Source organism: Merops nubicus, unplaced genomic scaffold (assembly GCF_000691845.1).
Source record: "Merops nubicus isolate BGI_N331 unplaced genomic scaffold, ASM69184v1 scaffold7445, whole genome shotgun sequence".
Taxonomy (NCBI): Eukaryota; Metazoa; Chordata; class Aves; order Coraciiformes; family Meropidae; genus Merops; species Merops nubicus.
This window is the reverse complement of record NW_008608905.1, coordinates 21,672-35,294: the sequence shown is the minus strand read 5'-3', so window position 1 is coordinate 35,294 and position 13,623 is coordinate 21,672. Positions and strand designations below refer to the sequence as shown.

Sequence of the window (13,623 nt, the reverse complement as noted above, 5' to 3'; positions counted from 1 at the left end):
GTGAGTGTTTAGATTATTTCCTCTTTTGGCAGAAGCTGAACCCCACCAAGTCACGTTATGAGGACAGGCTGAGTTTGTATGTGCAACAAGCTATTCAGTGGAGGTGGACGCTGCACGTTTGTGCCTGGCCACTTCACCTGCTCTTCAGAGAACCCATGCTTGCCTGAAGATCTCACACAGCAGATTACATCACAGGCTTTATGCCATCACTGGCCATCTTGGAAAGTCAGGGACCTACCTGCCCTGAAAGCAATGATCTGATCCCAGCAATTAGCACCTTTTACCATGAACCTTGGCATGGAGCCTGCAGTGAGTAGGGAGTTCTAGCAATGTCCTACAGCCTGGTCCAATATCACCAAGCAGCTACAGATTTGACTCTGCTCTTGCCACAGTTCTGCCATGGAGAATCAGATCCAGTTCAAAGCTGACTTCACTCTGTAACTAGATGTTCAGTGATGGTGGGAGATAATTAACACCACTTCAGCCTTTTCAGAAACCTCACACTGCTTGTGACTTCTGTGGGGCACATTTCTTTGGTGTTTGCTAGAGAAGAAAACACTGGAATTTGTGCATTAAAATGACCTGCCCAAGTCCTCTGTTGCACATGCTTTCTCCTGTTGGGAAAGAGCAAACAGCAAGCCAGACACTGAACTACTCCCTACCTGCAAATACAGAATAAAATCTATGAAGAAGAGAATTCAAACCATAATCTTCACTGGAATCTGGGCAACTATTGATTGACATGTTTTCCCCTCCCCCATCTCTCATCTTTAGTTTTCATTTCTTCTGTTTTTTTTTTGTTCCTGGTTAGGTGCTAAAAAAACAAGAAACCCAGGAGAGCTGAGAATTCAAATCTATGGGCTGAACTGCCTGTGACCTCTGCTTAGAAGGTTTTGAAAGAAACATGGATCTTCTGTCTGACTGGGGGCTGCTGGGGAAGGAACTTGCAGGGTGTGGTGAACAACACAATAGCTCTTGATTTTTGTGCCATGTTCTTCAGCGTTCCCATCTTGCTCAGGCATGATTAATCCTACTTGTTTCAGATGATCTGAATATGCCCTGACTCTGCAAGGTAATCTGAAAGAGCAGAAGGAGTTGCTTGGCCTGATGAAAGACAACTGTGAGCGATGCTCCCAGCAGACTGTGACTCTCAACTGTCAAGTAGTGTTTTTCTTAGCTGCTAAGGCACTGCAGAGCTTCTGCAGCTGTAGAACTTATTAGCAATACCACAAAAGTGGAACAGGTGATTTTCCTGTTCCAAAAGGTACCCAAAAGCTGGCATTTCATGCCAAAATTTGCTTTTGCTTTGTCTTAAAATGTGGTCACAAGTCCCCTTTAAAAAGCAGAGAGATGCAGATCTGCTCTTCCTGTTGAAAAAGAATTGTGATGTCTGATTTTCTGGAATCTAGCTGTTTCTCAACCAAATAGGATGCAGCTCAGTAAGGTGTACTGGCTGCACGGGTACAAAAGCACCTGATTGGCAACACAGCAGAAAAAAAACTGGGATGAGTCAAAGCAGCCTGGGGTGAGACTTCACACGAGTCAATGATGTCCTGCTCCTGCAAAGAGCATACAGGGAGGCCCATCACACATAGGACTTCTGAAATAATATTTCTGCTCTACCCTTCTCTGGAAGGCCACACACACCTGGAGAGCTGTCGTACTTTCAAGCACTGCACTCCAATAAAGATGTAAAGCACCTGGAAGAAATCCAGAGGAAAGTGAGGAGCACAAGCAAGGAGCCAGGAAAATTGCTGAGTTGCACAAATGTTGATGGAAGCTGAAAGATCAGAGTCCAGGAGAAGAGCCTTTCACAAAGATCAGGAACTGCTGCAAAGTAAGAGAACAGGTTTTTTGGTAATATCTACTGTAGCTGAAACAAGAAGTAATTGGTTTAAATCACTGCAAAGAAGACTTAGTTTATGCTTTAGTAAATGTCTCTTAACTTTCCATCTGTGAAGATGGTGTTATTCTGCTTTTAAGGAGGCTTTTAAGAACAGGTTAGATAAACAACTCTCAGGAGCAGTTTAAGTCCACCTGACCTAACTGCCTTAAGGCAACGGAGTGATGTAGATGCTCTCTTGAGGATCTTTTCCAGTCCTGTTTGCAGATTTGGTACTTCATCAGATTCATGGTACGAGAGGAGATGGGTTAGCTTGCTCATCCTGAACAGAACTATGAAGTCCCTGCAGGGAATCTGTATTTATACTGGTGATGAGTGAAAAGGAGAGATCCCACCTTTTGTTAGACAGCCACCTTTCATTAGTTAAGGAGTCCATTTGGCATTGAATGACCAGTGAAATGGCTGTCCCAGAACACTGAAAATAAGAGAGATGTCTCTCACCAACAGCACGTGTCTTAGAAGAGAATGTGTTGCTGGTGAAGAAAAATGGAGCTTGTTTTGTAATGATGCTGTGGGGTTCCTCATTTTTCTGTTGATTTGAATTCTGACTGTGTGTGCTATAAATGATGTGATTTTCCAAACTGACAGCGTTACATTCCCAGCCACCAATCTGAGAGTCCAGCTGTGCAGTTGGCTGTAATCTCCAGATTGAGACTCTGTTCCTGTGTACAGCTTTTCAGCTTCTCTCATATGGAAAAAAAAAAAAAAATCAGAAGTCAATCAAATATCCCAGATTGACAGCCTTAAATCTGCAGAACTGCAACTTGAGCTTGCCAGGCTGAGGTGAAAACTGAAGTTTGGGGTGCTGCTGTGCTGGATTTTTAGTTTGCCTGTAGATGTTTGGAATCATTGCTTCTCAGTTTTTAAAGGGCTCTTAGAAACAAGGCCCTACCTCTACCTCAGGATGACAGCGTGGTCCCAGCACCAAAGATAGAGTCAAAACATGTGAGAGTTGTTAGCCATGGGGATATGCCAGTCAGAGGTCTGACTGATCTTCTAAGCAGAAGGTTGTAGGAGGCAGCACAAAACAGCTGGGTTTTATCTGATGCCAAAAGATCTGCTGCAACCCAGTGGTGCTGCTGTGGGAAGTGGAGGGAGCCTGCAGAGCCTGCAGCTCTGTCACCAGCTCTTTCCAGGGAGCTGAGACCACAGTCCATCCAGCACTGTGACTTTGCCCTGAGGCTGTTCCAGGCCATTCTAAGCTGCTTTCTTTGGGCTTCTATCATGAAATGAGAACAACACTGGCAGCTAGACTGACTGCAAACCATCCATTGTTGGTTTAGAAAGTGAAAATCCTTGTGTTCCCATCTGTAAACCCCCAGCTGTCTTTGCTGAGTGAAATCAGAGAAACTCTTTGTCCATCTGTTTCATTCTGGGGCATCTGAATATGTATTTTTTTTTCCCCAGCGGCCATTAAAATACATTTTAATTGTAGTGACACATGCTGAGCAACAGTTTCTGTCTAGAACAAGAGTTAAAGATGCTGCTGCAGGAGGAACAAGGTACAACTGCATCTGAGCTTGAATCACTGCTGGAGCAGAGGCTTAGACAGCAAAAGCTCCCCCCGCCAAAGTGGAACAGCAGCTTGCTTTATGGACAGCTTTGGCAGAAGGGCTGGGATGTGAAGTCATCCAGAAAATCAAACTCCCTTAGCAACCTTGGAAAAAACCTTTCATTTGCTTTGTTTCAGGTCCCAAAATAACCTGGTCCCCAAAACACATGATGAAGGTGGGTTACCACTTCCAGCTAATATAGGTCTTCAAATGAGGACCCTACACATGTTGTCCTCATCCTCCCCACCCCAATGCTGCTGTCGTGTGTTGAAGAGTACATTAAGGCAAGGCAGTTGGTCTCTCTCTTGGTTTACCACATGGAAAGCAATACAGAAGCAGAAGAAAAGGATCAGCAGTTAAAGGTCCAACAGACAGCCACTGTCTGAGGTCTCCTCCTTGGGTGCTCAGGAAGATAGTGGTCTCACTCTTCCTCCATCTCCAGGGGCAGAGCTATGGCAGGGTCTGGTCACCCAGATGCCAAAGCCCACAAGTTCTACTTGTGTCACGGATGGGAAGACTTCCTACCATCTCCATCTTTTAATTTTTATACCATATTCCATTTCTGTACTTCCTTCTTCTCTCATGCTTCACTCCTTGTTGTGTCTCCCATTCCAAAAACCCTTCCTCTGCCCTGGAGTCAGAGCTCCTGCCAGGCCTTTCAGACCTTCAGCTATGGGTATCTGTATCTCTTTCTCCTCTGTTCCTACAAGTCCCACCTTAACTGTCTTTTGATCTACTCTGTGTCTCGTTTCTCACCCAAACAGGATCCCAGGCTGTGAATTGGAGCTGCTCTGACTGATTTGTTATGAGACTTTTCCCTCAGGCTGGTTTTCACATCCAGTGAAGCTCTCAGCTCCCTTTGGCTATCTTGTCCCTCCTCTCTCCACGTGTGTAAGCAATGATGCTCACTGCAGATTCATGGCCAGATGAAAGCCTGCTGACCTGGCAACTCAGATGAGCAGGTAACCAAACACTTGCCCTACTCTCATTTCAAGAGATGTAGAAATGCTGGAAACAAAATTGCTGGTTGAGATGATTTAATATTAAATCTAACTTCTCTTCCTAGTAACTTGGTCCTTTTATTTTATTATTGTTATTATTATTGCTAGATTTCTTTATGGAAAACTCTTCTGTCATGTTCAGGGGTCATATTTTACATTTTGGATGTCAGTATCTCACAGTGGTTAACACCAAAGCTTGGCAGCACTGAGGTAAGCTGGGGTCTAATACAGAAAATGTACAGTTTCAGATTAATCACAGTTTTGATTTGTGGCTCTGACAATAGACAAGAGAACATATGCTCGTATGCTTCTGTTAGCTCAGCTCTGGGGAGAAAATAGTGTAATCAAGAGACTACACTGGTGATTCACCCTTCCTCTGAGCTAATCTCCCAGTGCCTCTGTAGGCTGTGGTGGGGAACAGGGAGCTCTCGTGAGTGCCGTGTACAGCAGGAGGCTGGGCCACCACACATGCCCATCTTATGTCCCTTTACTGCAACAGATGCTTTCCACAGGATAAGGAGTGAGGATGAAAATAAAAAGATTGACTCTCTACACAGTCTATTTATCTCCTGATTCCCCACCACACCTGCTACTGGAAACAGTTGCTGTAGGCACAGCTCTCTGGGCTGAACAGAGTTTGAGCTGGCCCCTTGCTGTGACAGAGGGAGCGTCCATCTCTGGGAAGCAAATGACAGTGTTTGGGTTTTTTTTAACCTCTCCTTACAACTGTGTGACCACTTCCACCTCAGCCTATTGCCTCAGGTTTCCTTTCATGTTCTTATCAAGCATCCCTGAATTTACCTTCCTTCAGCTGTAGCTGTGAGAGGAGCCAGGAGGGTGTCTTGTCTCCTCATCACCTGCGCTGAGGCAGCGTGGGGGTTGCTGGTGGTGTGCTGGTACAGCCTGCAGCATGTAGTCACTGAGGAGCAACTAAGATCAGCCCAAGCAATCTCTGGGAACCACATCATACCAGCTGCAGCAATACAAAGTCCTACCAATTGGTTATGCAAATCCACAGATAGTATGAAGAGACCTGGTAATTTACTGCACCCTCCCAAGCATCTCATCGGGATGGCACACTGGCCCACCAGTTCCTCCATAAGGGAATTGGGAATTGTCTCTCTGTCAGCTTAAATAACTACTGCACAGAGCAAGGATTTTCACAGGAGAAACTTGGGAGGAACATCACTGTGCTTCAAGGTGTAGAAGGAATGGTGGATAAATGAGCAGAGGAGAGGGGTAGTCAGCAGGTCTGTGTGAATTTGGTTTGATTTCCCCTTTGCTCAGTGCATGCCCTCCCCCTTCCCCTCTCCTGCACCTTGGAAAAAGAAGAGAGAAAGGGTATCATCAAGGGATTGTCCATAGAGAAAACAAAGCAGAAGAAACCTCTGGAGATCTCATCTGAAGTACCATGGGAACACAGCCGCCCCTGTGCCTGCTGGGCTGTCATCTGGGGAGAACATTTACACATGTGAAACGTGCAGAGAAATTCTGTGAAAGCAAAATGGAGATGCACATCTAAGAGGGTTTCTCTGCACTAAGGATCCTCCTCTTCATCTTAGGAGCTCCTGGGTTCACTAGCAAGCAAGAATAGCCAGGCCTTTGCATTCCTGTCAGTTCTGGAAACCAGTCATACCCTCTTCTTAATTTCAACAAAGACTTCTCCTCCCTGTCCAGGCCACTTTTACCAACTGCAACGGTTAACACGTATTTGGAAAAATTCTACAGCCAGCATGTGTTTGTCCTCTCCTCACACTTCCAGAAATGATTGTGTGGGAGGAAGGAAGCCTCCCACTCTTATGCCCCCTGCAGCTGGAAAGCCACCTCTAATCTTACTGCCTTTTTTCCTGCTGTGTATCCTGCCAATTAAAACTGGGTCTTGTTATGAACTGCAAACAATGTGGTGAAGCCTTTGGTCGTTTTTTTTTCCAGTTCAATTCTCATTCTGCCCGTGAACTGAGGTTTGGCTTGTACTTTGCATCCCGTGATCAGCTTATTCCTCTCCCATGTCAGCCTCAGTTCCTGCTGGCTGTCAGCTCTCCTGCTGCTCTGCCTGGTGTCTGCCATCTTTTTCCTGCTGTTTCCACATGTGATGGGAGACTGGGCTCATCTCCCATTGCGCCGGAGACACTGGGCATGTGGAGGGGCCTGTGTTCATTCCATGTCCCATGTCTTAAGGACATAACATGTATGCCACCTGGCTAAGAGAAAGCCTTGTCTGCTCGATTTGGCTTCCAGGATGTGTATTCTCACATTGCTGTTTGACTGCTCCACAGAAAAATAACATCAGCTTGTCGTGGACATGACCACCTCCAACAGTGTCCTCTGCCTCTCCAGCTCCCTGCAGCAACAGCTGGGTAACCTGGGTGGGACTGGGTGGCCTCTGCTCACACCCCCACACCTGGCTGTTAAGGACCACTACTGGAAATGGTGTGTAACTCTCTAACTATGAACTCTGGAGAGTCTTGCTGACCTCTTTCTTGGGGGCTTGATACTAGCTTCTACCCCTTATGGCCAATCCTTATTTCACCCTTCTGTTTCCTGTCAAGGCATTTCTTGGACAAACCCACAAGTTTCTCCCTTAGATATACTTAAATTCAGCAGTGCCCAGGACATAAATTTGCCCATGGTCTTTTAGGGCCCTGCTCCTCTAGAGCTGAAGAGCCCCTTGATGTGCTGGATGTCAAATATGCCTTGTCTGTCTTTCTGCAGCAGATAAAGCCTTTTAAGAAGTTTCCACGGCTCTTCCCTACTCCCTGACAAATGCAGCAGAAGTGGTGATGTGTCAGCACATCTTTCCAATTAGACTGCAGGCTCCACTGGGATATTTGATACTGCAAGGCAGAGCTGGCTCCTGTGGGGAGAGTGCAGTCCACAGGAGCTCTGTCTGCTCCGGTAGCATTGCTGCTGTCTTTCTCCTTGACACAGAGTTTTATCCATGTTTTCCTCAAGCTCTGTGTCACTGTGGAAACACACAGGTAATACATAGCTGGCAAAACAGCCCCTGATTCTGTTTTCTCTTTGGTGACTTCCTTCTTCCAGCTCCTGGTGTGTGTGAACTACTTGCAAGTACTCTGAGTGTCAAGGTACACAACGAGAACCATTTTCTGCAGAAAGCAGGTTGTTTTGTAGCAGCTGGAGGTTCACTCAGAACTTTTTCATAGGCACATTCACAACCTTCCCTCTTTCCCCTACACTTTGCAGTGCTCCTGGAGGAAAAGGGGCTGAGAACTGAAGAGACTCAGCTGGAGTCTGTTGTGCCCATCTTATACTGATGGATATGTGGGACTGATGCAGTGCCTGATGTCAGCGAATCCATTGTGAGAGCTAAACTGGTTTCCAAAGTGACAGTCCATGGACCTACGTCTCCAGTGACTGGAAAATGCCCTTTCTCTCACATTAAGGTCATGAGCAAGAAGCCTGCCTCTGCTCTCCTGAGCTTTCCTGGGGCAGAGCCTGTGTGTGTAGGTGGTGTCCTCTCCTCCTGCATGGCCCGCAGGATGAATCCTCATTTCACTCCTAGTTAAGAGACACACACATGAGTAGGATGAACTGTCATGAGCAATATGAGGAAGGAAGGAGTCACCTCTATTTGAACTTGTTGTATGCTGTGATATATTTAGGATATGGAGGACTACATGTGCCTGAGAACTGGAATTTTGTGAGCTCTGTGTTTTACACAGTACAAGGTATGCCTCACTCGTACCCAAGCACACCTCTACCTAAACTTTTTCTGGTCTAGTTAATACTTACCTACAGGATTTTGCTTATTTGTCCTCTTTAACTCAATTGTTGTCCTAGCAGCAGCTGTAGCCTCATTTATTGCTTAGACATGTGCAGTGCTGGGCAGAGGTTTCTTGCTGTTTCTGGCAGAGATGTATGAACCATGGGCCCTCTGAAGAAGCAACTGTGCTGCTTCCAGAACACAGCCCTTTCCTTCACAGTAGATGCACACAGCATTCCTAATTTTGGGAAGCAGGTGCTTTCCACCACTCACCTGAGGAATGTGAACTTCTGGTGCCATCCCAGGTAGTATAAGTTCCACATGGCTGATGTAGATTCACCTTATCTCGGAGACATATTTTAATAATGGTCTCTTCCACTTTAAATGGTCTCTTCCCTACCCCAGTGTGGGCTGGACGTGTCCCTGAACTAAAGAATACAACTTCATTTTTTTTCAGGGACAATGATAGGGATTTGGTTTTTCTCTTGATGCTTCTCTATCAACACTCCCAAATCTTGGCTAGAGAAGAACGTGGAGAGACACCACAGCTGGAATGTGGGATGCCACAGCCAACAGTCTGCAGACACCACGTCCGCTGTGGCCAAAACATGCAGCACTTGGCTGAACTTTGTCCAGCTCTTTGTATTTCAATTTCCATGTTTCAGCTGAGGGCCGAGTGAAGTGTCTCTGCATACATTCCCTTTACACCGACCACTGTGGGGTGAGGCCACTCATGTGCATCCTACAACTAGGAGCAGGTCCCTGTGGGCTACTGATGGGGCAGTCACCCTGGAAATGTGTTTGTGGCACTTACTGATCCCATTACTGGCTGTTTCTGGAAAGGACCCTCGAGCCAAGGAGCTGAGCTCTTAGAAGTGACCAGGCTGCTGGAGGAAGTTTAAACAAGCCCTATGGGCTGCTGAAATAGGCTCCAAAGCTGTTGGTCCTGCCCTGTTTGTCAGCACCGTGTTCTCCTACAAAAGAAAAAACAGGACACAGGAAGCACCAACACAAGGTGGGAGAATCAAGACCTCAATCCAATGTACTAATAATACTTAGCACTGTACATCACTGTTGCTTACAAACATGAACTAACACATCCTCACAACACCCCTGCGAGGTAGGGAAGTAGTATTGTCCCCAGTGTACAGATGGGGAAACCGAGGCACAGCGAGGCTCAGGGACTTGCCCAAGATCACACAGCAAGGTGTTGGCAGAGCCAAGGTCAGAATGGAGATGGCCCTTGTTCCCCACCCCATGCTGCCCTCCACTAGACTGTATTGTCTGTCTGCACACGGGGAACCCAAGAGGTCCCTTTGAAAAGCAATGCCTGGACGTGTTGCCTATTAATAATTTTTATTTGCCTTTAATGAATTATTTCACAGTTTTTCCCTCACACTGTACACCACACTTCCACAGTCCCTCCAGCCTTCTGTGGCAGCCCACAGCCTTCTCCTGCGGCGCCGGGACAGCTCTGCGGGGGGTCGTAGGGTGCTCTGTGCTTTCCTTAAGAGGATGTTCAGAACAGTCATCACTGGCGTTACACTGGGAGCATGTCAGCTCTCACTGGAGACTGGGAGCACACACTGGGGAAGCAGGCAGGGGAACTGATGGTAAAAAGGCATTTGCTATCCCCTGTGGAATGACCAGTGGCTCTCTGGGTCTCTTAGCTCTTCCAAGCTCCAGGGATCACTCACAGCAGAAACTGTTTGTCTTCATCTCGCCTGGTCAGGAATTTGTTGTTCTGGGGGTTGCTTCCCTAATAGGTCATAGGCAGTCCTCTCGGGACCAGAAAGGCCCCCTGGCATTGCCTACTCCAGGTGTGACACTGTCTTGGAACAAGGCTGGCTGTAGCCATTGTGCTCTCCTGCCATGGGGAAGGGGTTTTTACCATGGTTGGCAAGCAGCCATATCCAGCTTCTCAGTCTCTTTTTTCTTCAAGACTGGGATTCAATGAAGAGCAAGGGAGAGTGGATGGATGAGGAGATGAGGATGAGGCAGAGCAAACGGGAAAATCCACCAAATGAGCTTCTAGGAAGGAAATGTTCCCCCTTGGGCACTTCAGCTGAAGCGGCTTCATTTTCACAAGGCTTCTTTCTCTCTCTGGGAACATCTGCTGAGCTTCATCTCTGTCAGCTGGATATATCGTATGACATTGGTATCTGCAGGGGAAGAGCACACACATACACGTGTGGTGGTTACAACTGCCTGCTGAAGACAGACACACTGCACCTTCCTCCTCGGTGCATCCCCTGGGGAGCAACGTGGCCCCAGCGCTGCCCGCAGGGGTGCCGCAGTCTGAGGGGACTCTGAACCAAACCCTGCAGCTCTGCTTTTGGAGAACCTGCTCTGTTTTGTGCCTGCCGTCCCTGCTGCTCACAGTCTCGCCTCAGCTAGTTTTTACCTTCTCTCTGATTACTGTTGGTCAGCACAGTTGAATTCACTCAGCTGAAACTGTCCAGGTCACCCTTGCCTGTTCCTGTGGAGCAGAACCTCTGTTGGCTTCCCTTCCTTCAGCGCCTGCACACAAGCCCCTAAAGACATTTTGTGTACAGTGAAAAGTGCTCTGCCTTCTCACCCTCCTGCTCCTTTTGCAGCCTATTTCACTCTTCTCACCTTTTCCCATGACGAGCTGAATTGGGAAGAGCATCCTTCACATTCTCTTTGTACCCTTGCTTTCCTTAAATGTCATGTTTGGAAGTCCTAACCCCATGACACCCTATCTGCATTTTTGTCCCATGCTGCATACTGCCTTGTCTGTCCTGTCGAGGTTCTAGGGGCAGAGAAGCACTGATTCACCCCTGTGGAGAGCTGTGAGATCCCAGCACTGTGCAGGTGGTTAAGCTGAGCCCTCTTTTTCCTTCCAGTCTTTCAGCACATCAGCACAGCACACAGAACATGTGAGTTTTGTTTGACCTCAGCAAGGAGGAAAAGCTGTTTACTTTGAGCATCTGCTGGATGTGGATAACCACATAGGTGTGTTAAGAAATCACTCCTGCCTGGGCATGCAGGGACCTGTCACCCAGCTGAGGGGATGGAGGTGGCTTCAGGGCATCATTGGGCAATGGAAGGTTGGTTGCCAGCTCCTTTTGGCTGGTGGGTGAGGTAGCTAGCTGTTGATGGCAGAGCTTCACTCACCTGGGAGGCTACCACACGCCTGGGAAGCTGGGAGCAAAAGAAGGTGTAGCCTGTTAGAGGGTGGGAGATGTTCCCACTGCAAGTGAGTTATAAATCTCCTGGGGAGGTTTTGGAGTGGTTTGTTTCCTTTCTGAGGGCCATGGTTTTACTAAAAAGAAATCATGAGAGCAGCACTCTGATTACAGAAGTGGAACTCTGTCGAGCCTTCTCCATCTAATAGGATTGCACCATACTAGCTCTACCTGCAGAAGTTTTTTAAAGCTAACTGGAAAGGTTAATGAAGAGAAGACTCATCTCTCAGTGAGGAAGAAGTGATCCCCTTCTGCCGAGGTGGAAATTGCAGGTAAGGACAACTCAGAGAAGGGGTCAGATCAACAGTCAACAGCGGCTCCCCTCTCCCTTAGGAAGGAGGGTTGTACAATTAACTTGTGTTATTTCCATCTTCTTTTGTGATTTTTAAAATTTTTTTGGAGGTATCATAAGAAATCAGGCCAAACCCAACCCAACCTTCACCCTTGACAGACAGTAAATAGCTGTAAGGGATTTGCTGTGCTGACAGCCCTTTTGAGCAGTAAACCCCTTTGCTGGCTAATTCCTCTTTACCATCTAAAATCTCCCCCACTAAAGAGAATAACTGCCAGTGATTTGTGCCAAAACTATTCGAACATGGCTGTAATAATAACTGAGTGCTTTTACCAGTGAGCCTAGAAAACCCTCTGGTAAAGGAAAACAATCACATTTTGCAGATGGAGATACTGAAAGTGGAGGCACCGATTTATTGCAGGTCACATAATAATTCTTGATAGTGCTACCTGATTCCTACTGTGGAGTTTTAAACAACCACATCCTTCCTTATTTTATATATTCACCTCTTTTCCCCTGAACAGTCTTCACATTTTCCATAATCATAAATAAAACAGTAGAATGGTGGCCTTGGATGGTCTAACAATAACAGGGCAGAGTCTCTGATGCAGAGCTGAAAGACAGAGCTGTTTTTTGTATACATTGAGGGCCTTTGGGGACACTTTCTGGTATGTTTTTGCAGCAAGCTGTGGTATTTGAAGTGGTTGCTGTTGAATAAATTAGTCTTTATTTCAAGAAGCAATGAGGGATACTAAATAAATGGTATCACCCCAGTGGGGGAGGGGGAGCACAGAAATATTTTTTTTTAAAAAATGGAAGCAAAGTGATTCAGAACTTTTTCACACCTAAAAGGACTTTTTCACACCTGAGCCTAGTCAGAACCTTAGGGTTAGGATAACTTCTTATTTTCCACCAACTATTTTTCTCTTACGTAGGCTTCTCCATTTCCTGGTTCTGGCAGGGGCTGAAAGCAGGAGGACACACTGCAAACTAAAATAGGCTGAACTGAGCTTTTAAGCACATTTGCTCAGGGAGTGGGGGGTGCACAGCTGTGCTGTCGGGCTGCCCGGAGCCCATGGCCAAGCAGGGCAGATGGGACCAGGCACCCCTATGGGAGGTGGAAGAGGAAGGAGGTCCCAGCATGCCCCTAAACACACCCACCATGGTGCTCCCCAGGGCACTGCCACCACGGGAGCCATGCAGGGCCAGTGCCTGTAAAACATCAAGCACAGCCAGCTCAGACAGCCTCCCTCACCTCCTTTACTTCAATGAACATCAGCTCCACCGTGCTCTGCCAAGCCCCAGCCTCACTCCTGTCTCATGCTCTTCTCGCTCTTCCACCTTAGGTTGGGGTGGAAGAGTTGCTCTGTGGGGTTTTCTTTGCACATGGCTTCCTTTTGGCTTTCTTGTGACACTTCAGTTTTTCTTTGACTATTACAGAATTCCTTTCTTTTAACAGAAACGGTTTAATCTCCCAATTACAATTTGAAAAATAAAAGCACTATCTCTGCATCGTAGCCTTCTGAGCTTGGCTAGGTTAGCAATAAAGATGGTCGCTCTGAAAAGGCTAAATTGTTCAAATACATAATTTCTTTGCTGTCCAAAAATTAATTGTTGGGCTTTGACGCATGGACAACAGGTACTTGAACAGGCAAGTGGCCAATTTCATGGCAAAAGTTGAAACACTCTGATGAATGCTTTGTAAGGAAATGTCTATGCCTGATCAAAGTAGAATCCTATCCCTTCACTGAGATGGTGGAAGGCACGGCTGTTGAGGTTTGTAAATAATCTCCTGGTTTTGTTAAGAGGGGAAAAAGCTTTTTCTCATGGTGTCAGAAAATGTAATGTCCAGGATACACTCTTCCCCATCCCCCCTTCTCCAAAAAGAAACCAGGGAGGGGAGGAGAGGCAGGATCTGTCACCTTGTGCCGCAGCCTCGGC

General features: G+C 46.8%; 1 protein-coding gene across 1 annotated transcript in view; it reads right to left on the bottom strand.

Moving 5' to 3' along the window:
- Positions 1–9,196: 9,196 nt before the first annotated feature.
- The window catches only part of LOC103773053 (tetratricopeptide repeat protein 9A-like), a 4,962-nt gene continuing 535 nt past the window's right edge, over positions 9,197–13,623 (bottom strand). The window contains exon 2 of the mRNA XM_008940404.1: positions 9,197–10,343. Within this exon, the coding sequence (XP_008938652.1) occupies positions 10,264–10,343 (80 nt within the window). The 3' untranslated portion in view covers positions 9,197–10,263. The remainder of the gene's footprint in view (positions 10,344–13,623) is intronic.